This window comes from Onychomys torridus, chromosome 12 (assembly GCF_903995425.1).
Source record: "Onychomys torridus chromosome 12, mOncTor1.1, whole genome shotgun sequence".
NCBI lineage: Eukaryota > Metazoa > Chordata > Mammalia > Rodentia > Cricetidae > Onychomys > Onychomys torridus.
The window spans coordinates 3,907,175-3,934,865 of NC_050454.1; the positions used below are offsets into that span (position 1 = coordinate 3,907,175).

At 44.5% G+C, this 27,691-nt stretch overlaps 1 protein-coding gene across 3 annotated transcripts; it reads left to right on the forward strand.

The window, feature by feature from the left end:
• Window positions 1–1,700: 1,700 nt before the first annotated feature.
• Kng1 (kininogen 1) lies at window positions 1,701–27,691 on the forward strand. 3 transcript variants are annotated; one of them, XM_036203590.1, is made up of 11 exons: window positions 1,717–2,203; window positions 4,895–5,005; window positions 7,505–7,589; window positions 9,436–9,608; window positions 10,947–11,054; window positions 13,010–13,094; window positions 13,997–14,169; window positions 22,892–22,999; window positions 23,096–23,182; window positions 24,978–25,049; window positions 27,153–27,691. In XM_036203590.1, exons 1-11 carry the CDS (start codon window positions 2,009–2,011, stop codon window positions 27,249–27,251), a joined length of 1,296 nt encoding a protein of 431 aa, XP_036059483.1. In that variant the 5' UTR covers window positions 1,717–2,008; the 3' UTR covers window positions 27,252–27,691. The 3 variants fall into 3 exon arrangements, with proteins under 3 accessions (XP_036059482.1, XP_036059483.1, XP_036059484.1); XM_036203589.1 differs by lacking the exon at window positions 27,153–27,691 and having other exon boundaries at window positions 1,701–2,203; window positions 24,978–25,933; XM_036203591.1 differs by lacking the exon at window positions 4,895–5,005.

Consider the following 27,691-nt stretch of genomic DNA (forward strand, 5'->3'; position numbering starts at 1 on the left):
TTATTAGAAAGTGGATAATGTACCCACCAGGCGCACGCGCCTTCCTACACAAGCTGCCCACAATTGCTGCTTTTGTAGAATAGTTTCCAATTTTGAGTTTATTGGAGCATCATGCTGAACTCTTTACTCAGACTGCTACAGAACTAGGCTTCTCTTTTCATTACTCATCTTCATGGTTTTTGGTGGCCTTGTACATCTCATTTTGACTTTTACAGACATTGCAATCTGTATAATTTATATAAGCCTTCTGACTGTAGAAACTTTTTGCTTCTGGGCTCAACTTTGGGGAAACTAAACTCAAAGGCCTGTGTTCTCTGCCTTGGTTTATCTTCAACTCCCACCTTCTCTTCCCTTTACCTCTGTGACCTGTGGTGCTGGGCTGTTTCATTTGCATAAAAGCTTACATGTCTCTGTCTTTACTTTCAAATCTTGCTTAAATAAAAGGATTTCCAGTGGAAAAAAACCAAAAGCAACCCCATTAAGATATTATGATTTAATAATAATGCCAGTCAGACAGTGGTGGCACACGCCTTTACTCCCAGTACTCAGGAGGCAGAGGCAGATGGATCTCTGTGAGTTCCAGGCCAGCCTGGTCTACAGAGTGAGTTCCAAGACAGCCAAGTCTACACAAAGAAACCATCTTAAAAAACAAAAACAAACAAAGATACTATAATTTCCGCATTCTTCAGATGAAGAAACTGAGATGGGAAGGTTATGTGATTCTGACTTACAAATACGTATATGGGCATACATACAAACTTACACTCATTCAGACACGCACATACATGGAGACACGCACTCAGCCAAGCATGAAACAGATACACACACACTGGCATACATGCACATGCCTGTACAGACACAATCATACAGAAGTTCAGGAGTAGAGCCAGACTGACATCCATCTAGGACCTCTACCCAAGTGCCCATCCCCCACACTGACAGCAACCCGCCTCGGGGCCTCTCAGGCAGACTCCATCGGAAACTAGAGATGCCCGTCAACCACACAGAATTCAACCTTTGGAACTTTTATTCCTTCTTTCTCTTTTTCTTCTTCCTTCCTCCCCTCCCTCTGTCCTTACTTTCTTATCTTCTTTGTTATTATTATTGTGTGTGTGTGTTTATGAGAAAGAGAGGATGAGAATGTATGAGTACGGGACACAAAGCCCCAGCCCACATGTGGTCAGTGAACTCTCAGGAGTGGGTGCCTCAACATCTGCCTTGGTAAGACAGGTCTCTTTGCTTCTCCTCCTCCCATCCTGCAGGCCTGTGAGCTTCCCGGTGATTCTCACGTCTCCACCTACTGGTTCCCAGCAGGAATGCCAGGATTACAAATGTGTGCCACCTTCAGGGGTTTTGTCTGACTTCCAAGCAGCAAATTCAAGTTGTCAGCATGAGGCTCCTGAGGCAGGCGAGCACTTTTACCTGCTGGGCTTCTGCTGGCCCCTTCTTCTCCTTTTTCACTTGAACTAAGAGAATTGAGGCTGGCTTTTCAGATAGGTCAGTGTCCTGGGTGGAGTGATATTCCTGTGCTTTCACTTTTCAGGAACTCACTAGAACAGACAGAAGCCTGTGTCTGTACACACCACTATCCCACAAGCAATACTGTGTGGGAAGAGTTTGTTCACTGCTCACACACGGAGAGACCTTGGTAACTGGCCCAGTAAGGTCACAAGAGGATAACGGAACTGGTTGCTGGTTTTAGCTCCTCTTTTATTGGTTTCTGCTCTAATTCACTGGGCAAAGTTGTGCCACATTTCCCCCCGAAGGCAAATGCGAAGGTCAGCAAGCCCAGTGTTGCAATGTTCCAGCCTGAAACCAGCTTGGACATCGAGCAGAGTCGAATTTGCCCTCTGGGGAAAGGTCAAGCAGCTTGTGACAGCAGAAAACCAAACTGGGTCCCAGTGGTGAGGCAAGACAGACCAGAGAGGCTGCTAAAAGCAGCTTCTGAGTTGTTGGCTTCCTGTGCTCAGCAAAAGCATCCCTCCGATTCTAGAGGGAAACTTAAATCATGAAGCTAATTACTGTCCTGCTCCTCTGCTCCAGGCTGCTACCGAGCTTAACGCAGGAAGAAGCCCCCCAGGAAATCGACTGCAATGATGAGGATGTATTTCAGGCTGTGGATGTTGCTCTGAAGAAGTTCAACGCTGGGAAACTAAACGGCAATCAGTTTGTGTTGTACAGAGTGACGGAGGGCACTAAAATGGTGAGTGACTGCTTAGCCGTGAAATCACTGGTAATTTGTGCTTCCTAGCATGGGGACAGAGGACAGGAGATGGTTAGTCCTTAGGCAAGCAAGATTGGCCCCTTGGGTAATAAAAGCCATGTCCCAGGAAGAAAGAAACAGCAGGAGGTGGAGGTGTTTGAAAGGGACAAGGCGTGGTGGGGAATCCAGCAGCTTAATCAGCTTGCAACAGGAGAATGCACTGGGTCTGCGAACTCAGTGACCTCCCAGCCTTAAGTGAGAGTTCTGTATTTGGATGAATAAAGGGAATAAGAAGTTGGCATTATTGCCTTGGACCAAGTGAATACCGCCGAGTATGTGTGGCTGATTCTTCGAGGTTAATAGCAATGTTTCCATTAGTTTTCTTCAGTTTGGGAGGCGGGGATGCAGAGAGGTTGAGACAGGGTGTCAGGTAGCTTTAGACTAACCACGAACTTGCTATGTAGCTGATGATAAACTTTTCATCTTCCTGACTCCATCTCCCTAGTGCTATGATTACAAGCATGTGCCACAATGCCAGGTTTATGTGGTACTAGAGAATCAAACCAAGGACATGCCAGGCTTCACCAACTATACCCGTAGCCCATTTCGGCTAGTTCTTACTATGCTTTCATTTCTGCATTAATGCACTCAGGTAGGAGACAAATGATCTGTAAAGCAGAGAAAGACAAAAATCTATAAGAGTTTAAAAAAAAAAAAAGCTGGTTAATGGTGATGTACACCTTTAATCCCACCACTCAGGAGACAGAGACAGGTGGATCTCTGTAAGTTTGAGATCTACAGAGTTAGTTCCAGGACAGCCAGAGCTACCCTGTCTCAAACAAACAAACAAACAAACAAACAAACAAAAAAGAGTTTTTAAAAATAAACTTCACAGACTGGAGAGGTGGCTCAATGGTTCAGGGCACTGACTACTCCTGTAGAAGACCTGGGTTCAATTCCCAGCACCCATGGTAGCTCACAACCATCTATAACTCTAGCTCCAGGGGCTTTTGGTACCTCTTTTGGCTACAATGGGCACCAGGCACACATGTAGTATACAAACATACATTCAGGCAAACACTCATACACATAAAATAAAAACTTTTTAAAAAAATGTAAAAGCTTTCAAAAAGATAAACAATATAATAAATTTCACTTTCAAAGATTCTTTTGCTATGGAATAATCCTTTTCTACACTATGAATATGTATTGCTCTCATTGGTTAATAAAAAGTTGACAGGCTGATAGCTGGGCAGGAAGTTAGGCAAGAAAGCCAAACTGAGAATGCTGGGAAGAAGGCCGAGTGAGGAGACGCCAGCCAGCCACCGAGGAAGCAAGATATGTAAATATGAGGTAGCAAGCCACCAACCACATGGCTAAACATAGATATGAATTATGGGTTAATTTAAGTGTAAGAGCTAGTTAGTAATAAGCCTGAGCTACCAGCTGAGCATTTATAAGTAATATTAAGCCTCTGAATGATTATTTGAAAACAGCTGCAGGATGGGGCAGGACAGAGAAAAGCCTTTGTTTACACTCTTTCTTTGAATAAGTCAAGTTACTTCAGCAGAAAAAAAAAATCCAATCATTTGACATGAGGATTAAAAAAAAAAAAACCCTAGGGTTGGGGATTTAGCTCAGTGGTAGAGTGCTCACCTAGCAAGCGCAAGGCCCTGGGTTCAATTCTCAGCTAAAAAACAACAACAAAAAAAAAACCCTAATGTTTGTGGACTTGTTTGTTTTCTAAAGAAAGGTAAAACAAAGCCTTTTGCTTCTCACTTCAGCACAGTGTACATTCTGCTTCCTGGCACTCTGGAGCCATAGTCCACTAGTGTCTCCATTGGATGATGGATGGGTTACATGGGAGTTGTGTTGTACGATGTTCATGTAGTGGGCTTCCTTCCCCTCCCCATCACTGGGGATCCAGCCCAAGGCACACATCAGGCAAGCACAAAGCCACACTCTGGCCCTTGGGTTTATTTGAGGCAGGGCCTCATTATGTAGCTCTGCTGGCCTTGAACTCAAGGTTCTCCTGTGGCAGTCTCCCGAGTGTGGTACTGGGATTACAGGCTTCGAACTATGCTCAGCTTCAGCCAGACATTTTGAAGACCCATATATGCACATGTAAACCAGGTTTTACAAAAAAAAGAGGGCAGGACTGATACTATGAATGCCGCTTTGGAATCGTTAAGAATGCAAGTGTAGGGTTGGGGATTTAGCTCAGCGGTAGAGTGCTCGCCTAGCAAGCGCAAGGCCCTGGGTTCGATCCTCAGCTCAAAAAAAAAAAAAGAATACAGGTGTAAGCCAAGCTGTGGTGGCGCTCGCCTTTAATCCCATCACTTGGGAGGCAGAGGCAGGCAGATCTCTGTGAGTTCGAGGCCAGCCTGGTCTACAAAGTTCCAGGAAAGGTACAAAGCTACACAGAGAAACCCTGTCTTGGAAAAAGAAAGAAAGAAAGAAAGAAAGAAAGAAAGAAAGAAAGAAAGAAAGAAAGAAAGAAAGAAAGAAAGAAAGAAAGTGTATTATGAACATTCTTCCAAGGAGTATTCCTGCAGCTGTAAACTTTGATATTTTAGTAGACACTCAACTCTCCTTGAGTCTAGTCAGGACAGGTGTTTGTAATGCATCAGGTCCCACATACATGCTGCTGGGTCCCCTGAATGACTCCGAGTGTCACCCTTGCTTTCCCAGGTTGGCTCTGAAACATTTTATTCCTTCAAGTATCAGATCAAGGAGGGGACTTGTTCTGTTCAAAGTGGCCTCACCTGGCAAGACTGCCACTACAAGGATGCCGAGGAAGCTGTGAGTGTGCTCTTCAGGCGAAAGCCCCCAGCCTGCCCCATGTAACCCTCAGGGTTCTATACAGCTGAAAGGAAACAGTTAAACTGATAACGTAAAACTTGTACACCTGACGATTTGATCCCCGTGCACTTGTGTAAAACCGGGTCACATGACTCCTCAGACTGTCATCAGTCCTTTATGGTGACAAAATTCAAAATCCTTCCAGCCATCTGCAATGAGCAATATCAAATTGTCATCTGCATTCACACCGCCCTTATTGAACTGTCTGTCACTCAGGGATTCTTGCCAGCCCTGTCCTGGCCCCAGCCTCCAGCTGCTGGAGTGTCCACGCCCAGCTTCTGTGACATCACCCTTTGTTGGCTTTTGATGTCCTGTGCCTACATGCTTTCACTCACCTGCTGATTTCCAGTCTGTCCCCCGACCCCTGCCGCCATGTTGCAAGTGACAACTTTTAATTCCTTACAGTTCTTTCCATGATGTGTATACACCAGCTTCCTTGTTCACTCATCAGCTACAGACTCTTTTAATTGCAAGGGGATGATTTATATTACTGAGTTGGTTTATGAAGGATGCACATAAACCTTCTAATACATAGAAAATTTAGCCACGTTGTATCTGAGTTCTTGGAAAGACAGACAAACCAGGAATGTGCCAATCATCAAACAGGCTCGTTGTCCACTCATAAGCAGGTGGTCCTAGTAACCACACAAAACTCCTGTGTCAGACCTCTGGGAGACAACAGATAGACATTTTAGCTGAGTTCGAGGAAGTGAACTAGTGAGTTGGCTAGTGAAGGAAAAATATGCCACCTTCAGTTATACCGAGCCTCAGTACAAATCTGGACTTTGCCTCCCTCAGTAGGTGCTTTGCCCTATTAAAATGAGACGACGCTGATCTCACTGGCTGTAGGAGGCTGAAACAAGATGAATTTTACAAAGGATCTTGTTGACAGTTTAAGTATGTTAAGGAAACACCTGATCTAGCACCTGATAGCTGCCTGGCGCTGGTGAGAGGGGACGGTGGGCAAGTATCCACCTGAGAAGCAAGCCTCTGTTCGCAAAGGCTGGGATTCCCCTCAGGTTGGGTGTCTGTTTACAACTGTGGTCATCCACATCAGGGTGAGCTCTGGCCTCACACAACGGCCCCTGATGCTCAGGAGAGTAGGTAAGACTGAAGAACAAGAAGACAAAGGAAGACAAAAAACACTGTTCAGCACTAACAGTGGACAGCCACATCATCACTAACAGGGGACAGCCACATCATCACTAACAAGGGACAGCCACATCACTAACAGGGGACAGCCACATCACTAACAGGGGACAGCCACATCATCACTAACAGGGGACAGCCACATCACTAACAGTGGACAGCCACATCATCACTAACAGGGGACAGCCACATCACTAACAGTGGACAGCCACATCACTAACAGTGGACAGCCACATCATTAACAGGGGACAGCCACATCATTAACAGGGGACAGCCACATCATCACTAACAGGGGACAGCCACATCATCACTAACAGGGGACAGCCACATCATCACTAACAGTGGACAGCCACATCACTAACAGGGGACAGCCACATCATCACTAACAGTGGACAGCCACATCACTAAAAGTGGACAGCCACATCTCTAACAGTGGACAGCCACATCTCTAACAGTGGACAGCCACATTGCTAACAGGGACAGCCACATCTCTAACAGTGGACAGCCATATTGCTAATGGGGGACAGCCACCGTGCAAGCACCAACTGTGTGCTGCTTCATTAGGTGCTTTCTGTGTGTTCACACATTTACTCCTCACGGTAATCCGTTAAGTACACGTGATGTATCTCTACGAGGTGGGTAAACTGAGGCACTGAGAGGCACCAGGGCAGAGGGAACAACTAGCAGGCAGCAGAATGGAAACAGGATATTCTAAGAGGTTGAACTGAAGTTCCTGGGAAGAGCATGGACCCACTGACACTGAAAAGGAAACCAAGCAGGAAGTGCAGGCTGTTGGTCCTGAAGGACAGACAGTCTGTCTTGGTGACAGAGAAGCACCTCCAGAACTCCACATAGAGGCTCAAGTTTAGAAGCTTGCCTCTCCCTGCCCCGTGAAGATCAGCGGCCTATGGAAGCAATCATTAGGTCACAAAAACATTCATTCTCACGTCTCAAAACTCTGTTGGAGTGCTGGAGAAAGGGCTCAGTCGTTATGAGCACTCGCTGCTCCTGTGGAGGACCTGGAGTAGGTTCCTGGCACCCAGATGGAGCCCATAACCATCTGTAACTCTAGTTCCATGGAATCTGATGCCATCCTCTGGACTCTACAGCACCAGGCGCATACATACACACATACAGGCAAAACACTCATACACATCCAACAAATAAATCTTGAAAGAAAAAAAAAAAAACCTCTATTAGAAAAAAATCCTTTAAGCCACATTTAGTACTAGCTAGATGTCTCCATTAGGAAGAAAGATTAGGGCAAATGGCCTCTTTCTTTTCTTTTAGGCCACTGGAGAATGTACAGCAGTCGTGGGAAAGAGAGGAACTAAGAAATTCTCCGTAGCTACCCAGTCATGCGAGATTACTCCAGGTGGGTGATTCATCTGGGGGACCCGGCCTGGTGGTGGCAGTGGGTAGGAGCCTGGGATTAGGGGAGGGTAGGTATGTTGGCGTTAATTATTCCTGTGTACCAGGAACACAACCCAGGCCAGACCACTTCACCCTCCCAGAAGGTGACAATGGTAATGCCCTCTGCAGTGGTGGGCGTGTGGTGGATGTGTGGGTGGAGCGGCACTGCACCAAGTTCTTGGATTGGGTCAGGCTTGTGTCAATCATCCCCTCAGACCTATCCTAACTCTTCCTGTGTCGTGTCAGCAGGGACTGGGGGGTGGGGGCTGGCTGACAAAGGATGAGGACCGGGACCTGCCTCCCGTCCTGCACAGCACCCTATAGGGAGGAGACTGTGGGCCTTGAGGTCTGCCCTGGCCTGAAATCATTCTAGACTTTTATCAGCCTCACTTTTTCTTCCCTTGTCTCAGAAGGGAGATAGTAAAACTGCACACTTCTTGGAGATTTAGCTCAGTGGTAGAGTGCTTGCCTAGCAAGCGCAAGACCCTGGGTTCGATCCTCAGCTCCACAAAAAAGCGGGGGAAAAAGATGATGATGAAATTCACTCTTTGGCCGGGCAGTGGTGGCGCACGCCTGTAATCCCAGCACTCGGGAGGCAGAGCCAGGTGGATCTCTGTGAGTTCGAGGCCAGCCTGGACTACAGAGCTAGTCCAGGACAGGCTCCAAAGCTACAGAGAAACCCTGTCTCGAAAAACCAAACCAAACCAAACAAAACAAAACAAAACAAAAAACAAAACAAAACAAAACAAAACAAAACAAAACCAAAAAAACGGAAATAGAAACCTGTTTGGGAGGGTTCTTCTCCAACGGCCAAAGCAGCAGGTTGAATTTGTCAGGGTCAATGACAGGAAATAAATGGAGTTAGGCATCAAGGAGCTTTAGTTAACACCAAAAATAACAATGCATCTGTAATGTTTTCCCTTCTATAAAATGGTGAGTTAATGTATTACCGTGATCATTAAAAAGGCATTAAAATAAGGGCCTAATGATGCAGCTCAGCTGGAGTCACCATTTGGAGGTGCTGGGACCTGGGAGAATGGAGCTGATAAATGAGGCAGACTAAAGTCTCATGCACTAGCCAACTTTATTCCGAGCTTCAGACAACCTCTACTCTGAGGGGTAAGAAAGGTCACATGAGTAACGTTCTCATGAGTTCAAACTGTGTACAGTCACACGGACAAGACACACTGCAGCGAAACCTGTTTTTATATAGAGGCACATAAAGGATAATTCAAACATTTAATTGAATAGCAACAGCAAGCAATAATGAGTCATCTGAAGTCAACTCACCCCTATCTGCTACACCCAGGAGGAACACAAAAGACACAGTCCCAGAAAAATTCTGTGTTTTGAAGAAACTGAGGTCACAAGACTCTTGTCTTGTTTTCTTGGATTGTTCTCCTAAGCACTCAGAATTCTCCTCACGCGACTCCATTCTGGGACTGTGTTCTGACGAGCTAGTCTGGCTGAAGGCCTGAGTTCCTAGCCTCGTCACCTCATAAAGCAGGCACAGAAGCCTGTAGAGAAAAATAGAGGAAGAAGGATCGTAGCTACACAGAGGGTTCCAGACTAAGCTTGGGGTATATGAGACCCCTGTCTAAAAAAACAAAATAAATAAAAGAACATAAAAAACTATTCCTAATACTGTCCGTGTTCTCCTCTGACTGCTCACGAGTCCTAAACTCTTTCACTCACACAGAGTCTGGAAAGTTAGCTTATCAGGATCTCTAAGTGGTTTGGGGCTTAAGAGCGCGTGTATGAGAGGTGTTTTCAGTTGTTAATGCTGCCTTTTTGTCTGCTTTGTCAAGGCAATGGCCCCGTAATGACAGCCAAGTACACCTGTTTGGGTTGTGTTTACCCCATATCGACCAATAGCTCCGAACTGGAACCTATCCTGAAACACGCCATCCAACATTTCAACAACCACACAGATCACTCCCATCTCTTTGTTCTTGACGAAGTAAAAAGAGCCCAGAGACAGGTTTGTCTTTTCAGTTTCTCATGACATGTGGTATGGTTTAAAAAGATGTTAGATTAGCATTTTGTCACATAAGATAAACCATGGGCAGGAGGAACCTGTCTGGCCACATGCTGGCATGGGACTGGAGTTTCTGGGGTTTCATGAGAAGGACTCATAAGGCAAGGAGCGTTTTCCTGGGTCCAAGTGAACAGAGTGACATGTAAAAGGAGAAGGTGACTTTCACATCTTTTTCTATTGGAGTTTGTTTTTAACAGTCAGCATCTCGTGTTTTTCCCAGAGGTGGAAAAATGAAAATGTCATTCTAGATTTAAGGTTTTAACAAATATGTATTACTATCTTGTTGTCATTAATGAAACATGGCCTCAGAATATTAAATTGTTCCTAAAAAGGTGAACATGATTTTTCTGGGTACACCCTAAATTATACTGCCCACTTCATCTTGGTGGTGGGGTAGACACAGCTAGTAATCTGATTGTTATTTATTTATTTATTTACTTGTTTTGTTTGTTTGAGGCAGAGTCTGTCTTCATAGCCCTGGCTGTACTATGTAAATCAGGAGGTAGGGTAGAAATAGCTAGTAATCTGATTTGTTTGTTTGTTTGCTTGCTTGCTTGCTTGTTTGAGGCAGAGTCTGTCTACGTAGCCCTGGTTGTCCTAGAACTCACTATGTAAACAGGGCTGGCCTCAAAATCACAGAGATCTGCCTGCCTCTGCCTCTGCAACATTGTCTTCCTTTAGTTCAATTGCTACTAGGTAAGATTTGTACTTTATCCACCAGTGTTCATGTACAGCATGGAGGGGGATGGTGGTCAGCCTGGGATGGTGGTCAACCTGGGGATGGTGGTCAGCATGGTATGGTGCTCAGCATGGGATGGTGGTCACATGGGGATGGTGGTCAGCATAGAGCCTGCCAAGAGCAAAGCAGAAGAATTTCACTATCTGATCACCTGAGACCCAGAGGACTCACCAGGACAGGCCACTCCCATTTCACACTCCTCTGGTGTAGAAAATCATATTGCTTCACAAAACTGGGAGAACCATGCCCTCTTAGTAACCCGGAAAGGCAAAAATTGTGGGTCTTTGTTTGACAAAATATAATGTTTCGTATTACATGTATATATTCATTTGCAGTTATACTGAAAATATCAGGGGACTGTGCGTGTGTGTAGATACTCAATATTTACTCAGTGATACCTTTGCCTAGTAATAACGATGGTTTGTATTCCTTGAGCACTTATTATATCCAATTCAATGTTTAAAGATGTTTATAACTTTCACTCAATATGAATGATGTTCAAGCTGAACCTCCAGTACTTACTCAACCTAAAACCGTTTCAGGTGGTGTCTGGAGTGAACTTTGAAATTACCTACTCAATTGTGCAAACTAATTGTTCAAAGAAGCATTTTCGACTCTTAACTCCAGAGTGCAAATCCCTTCCGAATGGTGTAAGTGGGGGAATAATTAACACCAGTCTTTAACATTGTATTAACAGCATCTGCAGGACAGTCAAGCTCTGTGGGAAGACAGTCAGTCAGTAGTTCCCATTCATGTTCACTGGGGATCTTTGGACCCTGAGTTGCTGGTCAGAGACCCTGCACATGTCACACTGAGTGTTTACATTTGTCAGGGATTGGGAACAGGGTTCAGGTTGTCATACTCTCTTAGTCTCCTCCAGTGTTGTGGGTGCTCAGGGTGCCGACAGGGTCCTCTAGACTTGAGTTCCTTACTCCAAGCTCTTCTCTTCTTGTTTCCCCCTCTTCCTTTGTCTACTTTCATTTTAATTAACACATTCTGAGATTCTCTCCCTTTGTGAATGACATCTTGTCATTTCAACCACCATTACATAGAAATGATGTCGGTGACTTGGCTGTGGTTGGTGAATGCCGAGGTGACTGAGGCACAAGCCTCCCCAGAGAGTTCTTTAGTGTGGTAGCTCTGTTTTATGAACGGAACAGTGGGAAATCTAGACCACAATATGCTAATTTGGGGTAATTTTTTTATATAATTTATTTTTATTTTATGTGCATTGGTGTTTTGCCTGCACGTATGTCTGTGTGAGGGTGTCAGAAGCCCTAGAACCGGAGTTACAGACAGTTGTAAACTCCCATGTGGATGCTGGTAATTGAACCCAGGTCCTAGGGAAGAGCAGCTTGTGGGGTTTTTTTTGTTTTTTTTTTTTTTCCGAGACAGGGTTTCCCTTTGTGGTTTTGTGCCTTTCCTGGAACTCACTCTGTAGCCCAGGCTAGCCTTGAACTCACAGAGATCTGCCTGGCTCTGCCTCCCAAGTGCTGGGATTAAAGGCATGTGCCACCACCACCGCCCGGCTGCAGCTTGTGCTTTTAACAACTGATCCACCTCTCCAGACCCTAATTTTTTTTTCTTTTGGTTTTTTTTGGGACAGGGTTTCTCTGTGAAACAGTCCTGGCTGTCCTGGAACTCACTCTGTAGACCAGACTGGCCTTGAACTCACAGAGATCTGCCTGCCTCTGCCTCCCAAGTGCTGGGATTAAAGGTTTACGCCACCACTGCCTGGCTAATTTTGGGTATTTTTAATGATAAAGCATTGTGACCAATTATATATGCATCATTAGGAAATGGTTAGGCAAAGTATGGCGGACCATAGATTAGAATACTTTTTACAGAGTCTTTAGTGACATTTCGCTATGTTAAGGAAAAAGCAAGCACCAGGACACAAACTGTCCTCCCAGTAGCCATGGAGCACTGCATCCCATGCAGCACTGTTTTTCTGCATCTTTTTACAAGCCATCCCTCTAGTCACCTCTTGACAAAAGGAGGAAATACCAACAGCTTTGGTATAACTTCTCTGAGACTTCATTTTCCTTCCTTGCAAGATAAGAAATGGCATTAGCAATGATCTCTCAGTTTTTATGATAACTAAAGACAACGTAATGGACAGTATTTTGCCCATGGTTGGTAAGATTTAAGCCTTGCTCCTACACATCTGCAGGGAGCTAAACCCGCATGTCCAAGTCCATCTGCACCCTCACAATCCTCTCAGATGACATCTGTACACACATTGTTTTATGACTGGAGAGGTTTCATGTGTTGGTCTCAATCTGGAAAGCTTACCAGAGTCACCTGAGGGCTTTTGGAAATACCTGCCCCAGGATCCCTAAAATCCTGTATACATAATAAATAAATAAACCTTTAAAAAATTTGATTTCAGAGCCGGGAGGTGGTGGCGCACGCCTTTAATCCCAGCACTCGTGAGGCAGAGCCAGGTGGATCTCTGTGAGTTCGAGGCCAGCCTGGTCTCCAAAGTGAGTTCCAGGAAAGGTGCAAAAGCTACACAGAGAAACTCTGTCTAGAAAAAAAACAAAACAAAACAAAACAAAACAAAACAAAAAATTGATTTCAATTTCTGATTTTGAACCACCAGGATGTTGGTGAGTGTAGAGATAATGCCTTGGTGAATATCGATCAAAAAATTGCTGCCTTCTCCCAGAGCTGTGACCTTTATCCAGGTAAGAAAGCACTCACAGAGCCATGGTGAAGTAGTGGGGCCTGCCTTCTTACCCAGCTGCCCTGTGTCTGTAAGCGGCCAAGGCAACACAGTGGACAGAAGAAACAATGTGTGTTCTCCGGGCCAAGGCAGTCTTTAGGTGCAATGCCAGCTGGCTTTCCTTTTATACAAATTGTTCTTAAATCTGGTGTTTTGAGTTGGAGAGAACCGCATCTCATTTTTAACCACCCACAATGGAATCTTCCCAGATAAAGGTGGTTTTCCCTGCGTGTTATGATGGGGGAGCTGTGTGGAAAGCTCATGCTTAAATCAGCATTCCTCATAAAAAGGTGCTGGCTTCTCTCACTTCTCACACTTATACACAGTTCTGAGTGGGTCATGACCAGAAGCACCACTGTGCACATGATGAGAAGCACCATGGCACTGCCTGTTCACTGGAGCCCTGCTGGAGGGGCATTCCTTTGGGTTCACTCTGGCCTTCCTCTAAGTTCACATTTCTCTGTAGTTTACATCAAAGTTGCGGAAATTTTAAACTGGGCGTGGTGGCACACACCTGTAATCATATCAGTCAGGAAACGGAAGCAGGGGGATCGGAAGTTCTAGGTCAACGTTGGCTACGTAGAGAATTCAAGGCTGGCTTAGGACACATAAGACCCTGTTTCTAGGGGGCGGAGATCAAACCAAGTACAGCATATGGCTCAATATGGTCAAAGACACGCTCCCCTAAACATCTGAGCTGCAAGGAGGAGAGAGAAGAGGAAGAAAGTGACTGTCTCATGGACCACCTTCCCTTAACCCTGCTCTGGTTAAACCCGGTGAGATGTTGGGCTTCTGTGTGTGTGAAAGGAGCCAGGCTAGACTACTCTTTGGGTGTACCCACTGACTTTAAATCTGCTTTTCCAGGAGAAGATTTGTCACAGCCACTTCCTGAGATTTGCCCTGGATGCCCCCAGAACATACCTGTAAACAGCCCGGAGCTGACAGAGGCACTTGGTCATGCTATCAGAAAGCTTAACACAGAAAATAACCACTCTTTCTATTTCAAGATTGACAGCGTGAAAAAAGCAACTTCACAGGTCTGTAAACAGTTACAAAGATGGGAGGTGGTAGCCTATGTGTTGATCGGTTGCTAATTGGACCCCTGGTCTTGGTTCTGGTTGGGGAAACTATACCTGGTAACAGGATTTGGTGGTTTAAATTCCAAGTCCCAACTCAGCCATGTGCTTGAATGTCTTGGACAAGTATCTTTAAAATTCTCTGTCAGAAGATGGTGGTGCACGCCTTTAATTTCAGCACTTGGGAGGTAGAGGCAGGCGGATCTCTGAGTTTGAGGCCAGCCTGGTCTACAGAGCGAGATCCAGGACAGCTGGGACTACAAAAAGTAACTCTGTCTCCAAAAACAAAGAGCAAAGCAAAACAAAACAAAAGCTCTGTTTTCGACCTGAGAATGTCTGAGGTGACACTCAAATTAGGTAATGTATGACAAATCACTCCCAAACTCCAAAAGGCTATACACATGCTGGAAACCACTGTAAATTAGTAAAATCCCGGAGAGGAAAAGCAAAGCTTTTATTTTCTGCCTTTCTAGGCTCTTATCTCATAAGAACATTTAGTGCCAGGTGTTGTGGTACACACCTATAATCCAAGCCCTCAGAAGCTGAGGCAGGAGATTGCCACAAGTTCTAAGTCAGCTTGGACGACATAGCAAGATCCTATCTTAAAACACACACACACACACACACACACACACACACACACACACACTGAAAGAGAGAGAAAGAAATGCTAAACCATTTGGACTCATCCACATCATTAGTCAGTCACCATTAACTGTCCTTCACACTCACGTGGCCACGTTCTTTCTCCCTCCTCCCCCTCTGCCCTGGATGCCCTCATGTCCTACAACTATATCTCTAGGGGCTCAGCTCTCCTTTCACACCCTATCAGTAAAGGTTGGTTACCTGCGTCTGGGGTCAGAGGTCAGCGCTACCACAGCCTCTGTCCTCGGTGACTCTGTGTAGTGTTCTTTTTTTTTTTTTTTTTTTTAAGATTTATTTATTTATTATATATACAACATTCTGCCTTCATATATCCTTGCAGGCCAGAAGAGGGCACCAGATCTCATTATAGATGGTTGTGAACCACCATGTGGGTGCTGAGAATTGAACTCAGGACTACTAGAAGAGCACCCAGTGCTCTTAACCTCTGAGCCATCTCTCCAGCCCCTCTGTGTGGTTTTTAAAAATGTCAGGCTTTGTGTAAAAGAGAAGCTGGATTAGAAAAGCCAAAATAAAAAAAAGAGAAAAGGAAGAAGGAAAGTAGGAAAGAAGGAAGGAAGGGAGGGAGGAAGGGAGGGAGGGAGGGAGGGAGAGAGGAAGAGAGAAAGGAAGGAAAAGAATGAAGGAAGGAAGGAAGGAAGGAAGGAAGGAAGGAAGAAAAGCCAACATCTCTAACAGTGCTGGCAGTCTATGACTAGAATGTGCAAGGACATATTCCTACTCTACAGACTCGAGACTGGCTTTTCTAGATACAAGGTAAAAAAATAAAAAAGTAATCAAAATAGAACCAACCTGTTACAGAATCTGACATAATCTTTGTAATCTCGTAAGAAAATTCTCACTTAAAAGTTCATACTTTTGGCTTAGCAGTTGGATTTCTAGGAATCTGAAACAAGAGACTTCATACACATCTATAGTCATTGTCGTGTCGATTATAAGAGCAAAAAGATGTGGTAAGCTGTCAAACTCTCAGGCCATTGAGATGGCTCCAATGATAAAGGCACTTCCTACACCCGCCTGACAGACAGCCTGAATTCCATCCCTGGAACTCACATAAAAATGGAAGGAGAGATCTGATTCCACGGAGTCGCCCTCTGACTTCCACATGCATGCCGTGGCATGCACACACACACCCCATCCCACCATGTACACACTAATAATAACAGGATCCACAATATGGAGATGGTTAAATGAAGCCTAGGAGATCCCGACAGTGGAGCGTTAGGCAGAAACTTAAAGGTGTAGGAGTGGTCGATGGGGAGTGTCTCTGGCTTTAGTATTCAGTACAAAGCAGATGGTAAAAATGGGTCCACGTTATGCTCCCCACTGTGCCGTACTGAAAGAGAGGTGCCGTGTTGGTGTGTTCACCGGGGTGGTTTTTAGGTGGCGGCGCCACGGACCATTTGTTCTCATCTTTCTAATTTTCTCAGTTGTATGACCAAAAAGAGTAAACAAATTTTATTAAGATAAATCTCAACGGACACTTGATCTCTGCGTGATGTGTTTCTCCTACCTCACAGTGCAGAGCCTCACTGATCTCACTGCCGGGTGAGCCAGCTCCTTTGAAGGGACCGCTGATTTATGCCACTCTTTTCTAGTGTCGGCTTTACTTCTCGCTTGACGTTTCTGCTGTCCTATGAAATTCCTTTATTCTTTTTTTGTTTTGCTTTTTCGAGACAAGGTTTCTCTGTGTAGCTTTGCGCCTTTCCTGGAGCGCACTCTGTAGCCCAGGTTGGTCTCGAACTCACATAGATCCGCCTGCCTCTGCCGCACAAGTGCTGGGATTAAAGGCGTGCGCCGCCGCCGCCGCCGCCGCCGCCGCCGCCGCCGCCACCACCACCGCCGCCGCCGGCACCACCACCACCACCACCGCCGCCACCACCACCACCCGGTGAAATTCCTTTATTCTTAATGATGTCAGAATTGTGTGTCATGTACTGCACATCCAAAGCTTGGGGTCTAGGAGGCAGCCCCTCATTTATCTCCCCCTTTTACCGTGCGTGTGTGCGCGCGTGTGTGTGTGTGTGTGTGTGTGTGTGTGTGTGTGTGAAGGGTGCCAAGGGAACGCTGTGAGATAATATGTGAGCCCAAGGGAGGAAGCAGACAAGCCTTCAGTTAGCTGCCAAATCTACTAGAATACAGGGTGAATTTCACTTGGAAACATCCACTGGATCCTTAGCCTGATTATTCAAAGCAGCCTTTGACATAGCAATTTCCCTGCAACCAATTAGCTGGGAGGAACTTGTTACCGTGAAGTCTCTCCACTGAGGTCTTGCTAAGTGGCTAAAGATGTTTGTAGAGTTTTAAACTTGCCTAAACTCGCCTTGCCGTGATTTGTTTAGCCCTACTAGAGTGTGCATCCACCCCAAACTGGATTGTAAAACCGAGCTCTGAACCGCCGCCCTTAGTGAGTGAGGTTTCTGCCACTTCCTGTCACTCGATCCTGCTCCACTGCTGCTGGTCCTGGGGCTGGGGGTGGTTTTCCCTGGGGCTGGGGGTGGTGTTCCCTGGGCTGGGGGGTGTTCCCTGGGGCTGGGGTGGTGTTCCCTGGGCTGGGTGGTGTTCCCTGGGGCTGGGGTGGTGTTCCCTGGGCTGGGGGTGGTGTTCCCTGGGGCTGGGGGTGGTGTTCCCTGGGCTGGGGGTGGTGTTCCCTGGGGCTGGGGTGGTGTTCCCTGGGCTGGGGTGGTGTTCCCTGGGCTGGGGGTGGTGTTCCCTGGGGCTGGGGGTGGTGTTCCCTGGGGCTGGGGGTGGTGTTCCCTGGGGCTGGGGTGGTGTTCCCTGGGGCTGGGGGTGGTGTTCCCTGGGGCTGGGGGTGGTGTTCCCTGGGGCTGGGGTGGTGTTCCCTGGGCTGGGGTGGTGTTCCCTGGGGCTGGGGATGTTGTGCCCCATCTCTGCTCAGATGAACAAATGCTGAAAATCTATGTGCAGATTTGAGAATGTTCCTTTTTAACAGAAGTCCTAAGGCTGTAAAAGAATTTGTATGTATCTAATTTTGAGGGATTTGTTTGTGTGTTTATTTGTGGTTCTGGGGACCAAACCCAAGGCCTTGGGCTTCTACACTGGACTAACCCCCAAGTCAACTTGCATATGCCTGAGACTTTTGATGCAAACTCCCATATTAGTGTTAAGGAAACAAAATGGAGAGATGGCAGGTAGGTTCAAGAAAGGAGCTGAGGGCTGAGTAGTGGTGGCGCACACCTTTAATCCCAGCACTCAGGAGACGGAGGCAGGTGGATCTCTGTGAGTTTGAGGCCAGCCTGGGCTACAGAGTGAGCTCCAGGACAGCCAGGGCTACCCAGAGAAACTCTGTCTTGAAAAAAAGGAAAGAAAGAACCATTTAGGAATGAACTCTGTGCTCAGAGAGAGAACTGTAGGCAGACTTTTCTGTTTAGACTGCTGATCAGCTCTGTCCTGCCAGCTGCTCCCCAAATAACCGCACAGATTTAATACTAAATATAAATGCTCAGCCGATAACTTAGGCTCATTTTTACCTAGCTCTTATCATTGTTTTTTCTGGAGCTGAGGACCAAACCCAGAGCCTTGCGCTTGCTATGCAAGCGCTCTACCACTGAGCTAAACGCCCCCCCCCCAACTCCTGCTCTTATAATTTAAACTAACCCATTTCTATTAATCTATGTGCTGCCCTGAGGCTCATTTACCTCATGTACATACTTCCAGTCTTGCTCGCTCTGTCTCATGGTGTCTCCTCCAGACTCCTCAGATTCCGCCCTTCTTCCCAGGGTTCTCTCTGCCCTGAAAATCCTGCCTAGCCATTGGCCAGTCAGTTCTTTATTAACCAATTAGAGTAATACATATTCACAGTGAACAAAAGGATTATTCCACAGTATAAGGCCTCATAACAAGGGAGCCAGGATCCAGCCCTTGAGGTGGGAGGTCATAAAAAAAACAAAAAAACAAACAAACAAAAAAAACAATCTGGTCTTGATTCTACTCCTCCCAGCAGGGACCAAATGTGCACTGGACCAGCACCCGTTGTCTGCATGCCCTCAGTCCTTGCTGGCGTGGACAATTGAGAATGATGTTGCTCTGCTTTTTCACAGCACCTGTCTCTGCTTATTATCAACATTAAGCCTTGTTCCAACTGGTGCATGCTGTAATTTCTTTTGTGAGATACTCAGGTCCCATGTCTATTTTCAACATTGGGTTTTCTGCTCATGACAGTATTTATCCTATGTCTCAGCTTTCCTGGTTTGCCTTTTCACTTAGTTTATTGTGTTATTTAACTTATGATTTTTAATAAACTTAATAAACAAATAAAAACATCACAAACCAAAATAACTTAACACACATAATTGGCATCAAAACAGAAGCTGTGAAGCTTCACATTGGTTTGCATTTACAGTATCAACTGTGTTTTATGTACTTACTCATCACCAAAATCAAAAAGTCCATGACAGAATTAACACCAAGAAACCAATTAGCTTTATAACCTCTTTCTTGTTCTCTTTTTTCTTCTTATACTATACTCACATGTACATTGATTTATGTATTGTACTGGCCGGGTTCCTCATAGGAAAACATATGATAAATTTCTTTCTGAGAGTGTGGGACCTTGTTTAATATTCATTACACATGCTAAGTCCATGCATTTTCCCACAAATTTTTATTTCATTTTTTTTCTTCAGAGCTGAGCAATATTCCAATGTACATGTATGTGTACTAAATCCATTCATCTGTTGATGAACAACTAGACTGAAGTCAATTCTTAGCTATAACAAATAAAACAGCAACAACCTGGGGGTATAATATCTATGGTGGGGTATGGAGTTCTCTGGGCATATGCACAGAGTGAAAGAGATGGGCTGTTCTACTTTATCTTATTCTTATTCTTATTCTTATTCTTATTCTTATTCTTATTCTTATTCTTATTCTTATTCTTATTATTTGATTTTTTCAAGACAGGGTTTCTCTGTAGCTTTGGAGGTTGTCCTGGAACTCACTTTGTAGACCAAGCTGGCCTCGAACTCACAGAGATCCACCTGCCTCTGCCTCCCGAGTGCTGGGATTACAGGCATGTGCCACCACCGCCTGGCATTATTTTATTTTTTAAGGAATGTTCAAATGATTCCCTTAACAGCTATGTTAATTTTCATCCCTACCAGCAGTGAATAAGGGTTCATTTTTCTTCATATCTCTTCACATCCTTGGTTGTTGGATTAATTAATGGTAGTCATTCTGAGCAGGGTGAGGTGTTATCTCAAAGTAGTTTTAATTTGCATTTTCCTGGTGGGTAGGGATACTGAATACTTTTTAGAATAGTTATTGGCCATTTGTGTTTCTTTTTTTAAAAAAAAAACTGCCTATAAGTTCGTTTGCCTATTTGCTGATTGACAGTCTTGGTATTCAAGGTCTGCAACTCTTTGTAAGTTCTGGATATTAGCTCCTTGTCTCCAGGGCAGCTGTTGAGGACTACCTCCAATGCTGTGGGCTGTGTGTGCCCTGCTGTTTCCTTTGCTGTACAGACTGTATGTTCATGCAGTCCTGTCTATTGGTTCCTGGGGCTGGTTCCCGTGCTGTTGGTCTATTTTGTGCCAACTCTAGCTGTCTCTGGCCCTATGGCTCTACAGTACGTATATTTGAGGTCAAGAGTTACAATACCTTCAGCATTGGCATTGTTCTTGCTCCTCAGGATTGTTTTGGCCATTCACTCTTTTGGGGTTCCATATGAATTCTTGTATTATTTTTTTCTAAACCTGTGAAATATGACATGGGAACTTTTATAGGCATTGCATTAATTGTGTATATTAATTTGGGTAGTATAGACATTGTCACGATATTAATCTTGTGTATTCGGGAATATGGACTATTTTTCTATTGCCTAGTATTTACTTTGCCAATATCTTGAAAATGTCACCGTGGAGGTCTTTGACTTCTTTGGTTAGATATATTCCTAAATACTTTTATTTTTATTTTATTTTTGAGACAGGAGCTCATTGTATAGTCCAGGCTGGCCTGGAACTCACTATGTAGACCAGACTGGCCTCCAACTCGCAGAGATCTGCTTGTCTCTGCTCTTGAGCACTGGAATTGAAAGCATACACCACTGTGCCAAGCCACTTACTCTGATTTTTGAGAAATTCTTTTCAATATCATCTACCCATTTAAACATTTCCCTTTAGGCTTGCTCCCTCCACTCTTTCTCCTAGGAATGCCTCTCCTTGGGTGCTGATGAGTATTTACTCATTAGTCATTTTTAAAAAATTTCAAATACATTTGAAATTTATATTGACATACAGTGTTCTCTACTGGGGGAAAAAACACAAAGAAATGAACATGGGCACAGAGGCTTTGGACTTCATGCCCTGGAAACCTTGAACAGAAGGCCACTGGTGGTGGCAGTGTGGATGCAGTCTTAAAACCATCCTAGGCGTGTTGAATTTGTGCCCCCCCCCCCCGCCCAGCTCTGAATCAAGTTGAGCTGTCAGCATCAGGAAGCCAGGATGTCAGCTCCCACCTATACTTCTAGCACTAGGAGGGTTGAGGCAGAAGGTTGGTGGTTTTGATGACCACTTGTTACAGGCCACTCTGAGTTATACAATGAGGTTATACCTCAAATAAAAAAAATAAAAATTAAAAACTTTGAGAATACAGCTCAATGGTAGGTCCCTGACTGGGTCCTAGAACCCATCCCTAGAACAACAAAGATCAAACAATAAAAGCGTAAAGAGCTGCAGAAGGTTTCAATTGTTTTTTACAAAATGAGGTTGTGGTATCAGTGTTTAAGTCCCCTATTTTTCACTAAGAGCTGCCCTTCCAGGTCACTACATACAGACGCGTTCTTTTCAATAGCTTTGTAATACTTCAAACGCACACATACATACATTTCAATCCCATAATATATAATTAGATCACAAAGCTGGGCTGTAGACAACTGTTTATAGACAACTTTATGTCGTGATTAAAACCGTTACTAAATACTTAAATGGGAGGGCTGCTCAGTGGCTTAGAGAACTGACTGCTCTTACAGAGGACTGGGGTTCAATTCTCATGACCCCCATGGTGGCTCTCAACCCTCTGTAACTCCAGTTTCAGGGTACCTGGTGTCCTTTTCTGGGCTCTCAGGCCGCTGCTGCACCCACGTACTTCACAGATGTATATGCAAGAATGCCCATACACATAAAATCAGGATAAATAAATCTCAGGGTGAGCATGGTGGGGCATGGCTTTAATCCTAGCACTGGAGAGACAGAGGCAGGGAGATTTCAGGGAGTTTGAGGCCAGCCTGGTCTATACAGTGAGTTCCAAGCCAGCCAGGGCTACATAGTAAGACCCTGTCTCAAATAAACAAACAAACAAATAAATAGTTTAAACATTTAAGAGATTTCTTAACATTAAAAAACAGCCGTATGGTGGTTGTACATGCCTTTAATCCCAGCATTCGGGAGGCAGAGGCAGGTGGATCTCTGTGAGTTCGAGGCCAGCCTGGGCTACCAAGTGAGTTCCAGGAAAGGCGCAAAGCTACACAGAGAAACCCTGTCTCGAAAAAACAAACAAACAAACAAACAAACAAACCGCATTAAAACTACAAGAGAAACAATAGATAATCTAAATATTTTCCTAATTTTGTAATTTAATCTACATAATAATTTACTGATTCAGTATTTGGCAGCAAGACTACAAACAATGTTAAGGGAAATACTTTAAGGTTGCGTTCCATCCCTCAGATTATATTGTAACTTAAGCCCTGAGTTGCTGGTGAATGCAGTTTACCGCTTGTGGACATTAAGATTGATATGTGCATATTAAAGTAAACAGTGTAGCCTGCTTTTCTTCTACTCAGCAAAGGAAGTTAGCCCAACTAATAACTAGAAATCTTAGATATGCACACAAACTGAAAGTCTGCATCAGATATTGGTAGCCTGAGGAGTATGACTATTTAAGATGCTCAATATACAATTAAAATTTCAAGGTTCTAACTTTAAACTCATCAGAGTAAAAAAGTAAGATTTATTATACAAATCCTTATTAAACACTTGTTTTGTTCTAATTAACTTTACAGGTGGTGAGTGGAATGATATATAATATGGAGTTCATAGCCAGAGAAACTGAGTGTTCCAAAGAGAGTAACACAGAATTGACAGCGAATTGTGAGGCCAAGCCCGCTGGGGTGAGTAGCACTGTGCCTGGGTGATGCTCTAAGAATCACTTGCTCGGGTGCCTCATGACTAACGGTTTTCCTCTTGGCTTCTGCTTTCCTTATTAGCAAAGTCTCAAATGCAGTGCTAACGTGTACCTGAAGCCTTGGGAGAACAAAGCGGAAGCGACTGTCAACTGCCAACCGTTAGAAATGGTAGGAATTCAGTTTTGGTCAGCTTGGAACCAATTCCGCCTATTCCAAAAAGCCGTGTCTGTGTATTGAAAACAAGTCATTACTGAAATACACTGGGGGAGAAGAAGCTATCTTTTTAAAATACTACAAAGTTGGACATCTCTATGCTGATCTTGATTTTTATGGCTGGAAAGGAGAACAGGCAACCTCTTGGCCACTTAACTCATGGTCAGTGTTCCCTGGATGTTCTGTGGCTGGCCGTGAGGAGCCTGCCCTCACCCTAACACTAGACCTGTCCGAGGCACATGGAGCAGCGCTGTGCTCTGCATTGTACATGCAAGGACTTTGCGAGAAACGTGGACTCACTCCCCTTCCACAGTTAATGTATCCTAACCTGTACTTTTAAAAGGTCCTCAAGGGGTTCACACACATGATTCAAATCTGTAAGGCATTACTCTGCATTGGCCTTCGAGGTCTTTAAAGAACGCCCTGTGTGACTAGCGCTTTGTTAGTTGTCAAAGACAGAACACTAAGATTTGAAAGCCATGTGGAGGCAGAGGCAGGCATTTCTCTGTGAATTCAAGGTCTCGAAAGTGAGTTTTAGAACAGCCAGAGCTGTTACACAGAGAAACCCTGTCTCAAAAAACAAAAAAGAAGGGCCAGGCGGTGGTGACACACGCCTTTAATCCCAGCACTTGGGAGACAGAGGCAAGTGGATCTCTATGAGTTTGAGGCCAGCCTGATCTACAGAGTGAGATCCAGGACAGGCACCAAAACTACACAGAGAAACCCTGTCTCGAAAAACCAAAAAAAAAAAAAAAAAAAAAGTAAAAAGGATGTTTAGGGTTGGGAGTTCAGCTCAGTAGAGCAAGGCTCTAGGTTCAGCCCTTAGCTGGGGGGGGGGGGGGGAGTTCAGGGGGGAATTTGAAATGCTATGAGGCTCCAGAGTGAATAACATCACCATGTTCCTTGTCCCAGGCTCTTCAATACATTCCCACCAGTCCTTAGGACCCTGGGATACAGGTGCTGTTATTTTTTATTTCACAGAAAAGTGAAGTTAGTTTGTACAGCATCGAGTGCAGGTCAGATCAGAGCCCGCCCTTTCTTCTAGCCCTGATTGCTAGAAGATCTTGCCTGACTCTGAAGCCCAAAGTTCTTTCACCTCTGAACATTGGCTTCAACAGCTGCCTTCTCACAGGTGGTAAAAGTGGGAGTGGAGAGCATCCACGGAGCCACGATTTCATGCAAGTGGCCACCTCTCTTTTTCTAGTTTAGGTCCTTGTCATTTGTATACTGTCTCTAACACATTGTAAAAAGCCTTCCGACCAAGCTTGGTGAGCAAGCCCTGTGGTGGTTCAGCCAAAAAAGTGAAGCTGTGAAGATGCTCGGGCCTTTAAGGATAAGAACAGCAATACTTGTAATAAAAATGATATCAGTCATCCAACAGTGTACCCAAGCTATCATGTAGTTCAACCACCCAGTTTTTTCAAAGGAAGAAAAACTCTTAGCCTTGGAGTATTATTGTTAAGAACAATAGTTGGGCAAAGCTGGGGATGTAACTCAATGATGGAGTACTTGCCCAACATGTACAATGGCCCTGAGTTCAATCTTCAGTACCACAAACAAAGTCTACAAATTTTAAGATCAAAAGAGAAACAATGTCGTTAATTCATTTTCCTAGAAAATTAATATAGTATTTAAAACCTGGCAAAGAATCACCCCACGGTAAACCAAATGGCATCCTCAGGTTCTTAGTCTGCCCTCATGAACAGCATGGTTCTAACATAATGTATTCATTTTACTATTTCCTGTTTAGAATACAATGATGAGAAGGCCTCCAGGCTTTTCACCTTTCCGAGTAAACCAAGGAACAAAAGCAGGAACAACTGTAAGTCCACCCTCTACTGCCATGGTGCAAGAAGAGCAGAATCCAGAAAATGAACAAAGACCCACTCATGGGCATGACAGACTGACAAAGCATAAGGTTGACCATGCCCAAAAGCATGGGCATGACCAAGGCCATTGGCCCCCAAAGATTCATGGCCTTGGCCATGGACATCAGAAACAACATGGCCTTGGTCATGGACATCAACTTAAATATGATTTTCTTAAACCCCAAAGGGAAGATGGCTTTGACCATGGACACACAGTGGGACGCGGTCATAAGCATGGTCATGGTCATGGCCACAGTAAACACGAAAATAAAGACAAAAACAAAGGAAAGCACACTGACCGGAGAACAGAGCCTTTGGCAAGCTCTTCTGAAGACAGTACTACATCCTCTTCACAGACACAGGGGAGAACAGCAGGGACCACCCCTAGCCCTCCCCTAGCTCAGCCAAGTGTTACCCCTTCTGGCTTCCAGGACTCAGATTTAATTGACAGTGTGGTGGCTACCCCACCACCATATGTCGCAGAGATTGATGATGATTTGATCCCTGATATCCATGTACAACCAGATAGCCTTTCATTTAAGCTGATATCTGACTTTCCAGAAGCAACATTCCACACATGTCCTGGACGCCCATGGAGGCCAGTTAATATAAAGGATCCAATCACAGAAATGGGAGACTTTTCTGATTTTGACCTCACTGATGCGCTTTCTTAAGTTGTGTATACAGCCTGCTAGCTCAGAGAGGCAGGGAAAGCACCCAGCTGACTTTTCTCCTCCACCGTTGTCCCAGAAGCCTGTCCTCTCTCCTCATCTCAAATAAGTCTCTGCCAACTCACCCTCCCTCCCCTCTACTTCCTCTGCATCTCTCTGTCCATCCTCCTGACTCCTTCTCTATATGCTTTTTTTTTTCTTAATAATCCTATGTTCACTTCCTGTCAACTGGTTGCTTGTTCCACCTCTTGACCTGTGGTTGACTTTATTTAATCTTGTTTACAATATTCAAGCAGAAAGCTCTTGGACTAAAGGTGTGTGGTAGAGCTGAGCCAGACCACAGCTAGAAATAGGTTTTTCAAGTAAGAAATGCAGTCTTGGGGTTCAGAGTGTGACCAAATATCCTGCAACAATATGGCTTTTTGTACCCACTGGTGAGTCCAGCAGGCTCCATTGGAGAGTTCTATCCCCATGGCCACTGAGACACTCTAGTGGTCATTAAACAGACAGACAGACCGACAGAAAACCTGAACATGAGACATGGCCTGTAGGGAGGAGGGGCACTGACAAGTATGGGAGGGAAATAAACAAGGGGTAGGGGATGAGAATAACAGAGATATAGATATGAACATTTCAAAGAACAGTATATATGTGTACATCTAGAAATATATATGTATATGTATACATAAATGAATATGTATATATATATATATGTGTGTGTGAAATTGTCAAAGAACAAATTCAGTTTGTTAAAAATATTATTGATCATAAACAACCAAACACATATAAAAATTAAAAGTTACTGGAGCTGGAGAGATGGCTCAGTGGTGAAATGCACCGCCTATTCTTCCAGAAGTCCTGAGTTCAGTTCCCAGCAACCACATGATGGTTCACAACCATCTCCAGTGGGATCTAATGCCCTCTTCTGGCATAAAGTCATATATGCAAATAGAGCTCTCATATACATAAAATTAATTAATTAATAATTAAAAAGAAAATAATTATCAAAATGTGAAAGAGATAGGAAGTGACCCCATACCACTGAACAAATGATATCAAGGGATTCCCTATTGCAGACCTGCTGCAAACCTTGGATTTAGAAAAAGCAAAATATCTACAAATTGTAATAAAGTGAAGTGTGGGAAGAAAAATAAGGATGTGTATTTTTACAGTTTAACAGCCAGTCTGTCAATGCATGTGTTGCTGCTGTTTGAATTTACCGGAGGCATCCGAGCTCTGAGTGTTTCTTCCATTTCAAATATTGTCTGCATTTTAAAATAAAGAGCCAATGACATCAGGAAACATTCTCACCTTGTCAACTGGCTTCATCACTTTGCAAACGTTGAGCAGAAATGTCAAATTAACAGAGTTTTGCTATACTTACAGAGGCTCCTAAACTCCTGTGAGTACAAGGTCAGACCCTCGGGGGCAGGGGCAGAGTCACGGCCTGGCAGTGAGGCAGAATCTTCATACGCAGCACAATAGCCCCAGCAGCGACCCCGAGTGGAAGGACCAGAAGAATCATAGGATACATGTAACATGGAAGAATGTCCCTTCATCACTCTGCTCCTGGGTGAAATAAAATTCAGACTTGATGAGTTCATAGTGGTCTCCTTTCAGCCACACCTATCTGGTAGCAAACAGAAGCTGTCGTCAAAACTTGAGTTCGGCCACAGAAGCTTACCACCCCACTGTGGAACTGTCTCTCTACGTCAGACTGGAATCCTTAGATGGACTTCCTTCCCACCACGACCCCACGGGTGCTAAGTGGAGGGTTAGAGAGTCAAACTTCTGCAGTATCTAAGGACTCTCTCTTTCTTCTTCACCATACACCTGCTCACCAAGAAAATTCTGGAATAATTATATTTGCTTATTAATATTTCTAAATCTCAGCAATTACCCAAATAGAAAATAATGTATGTGAA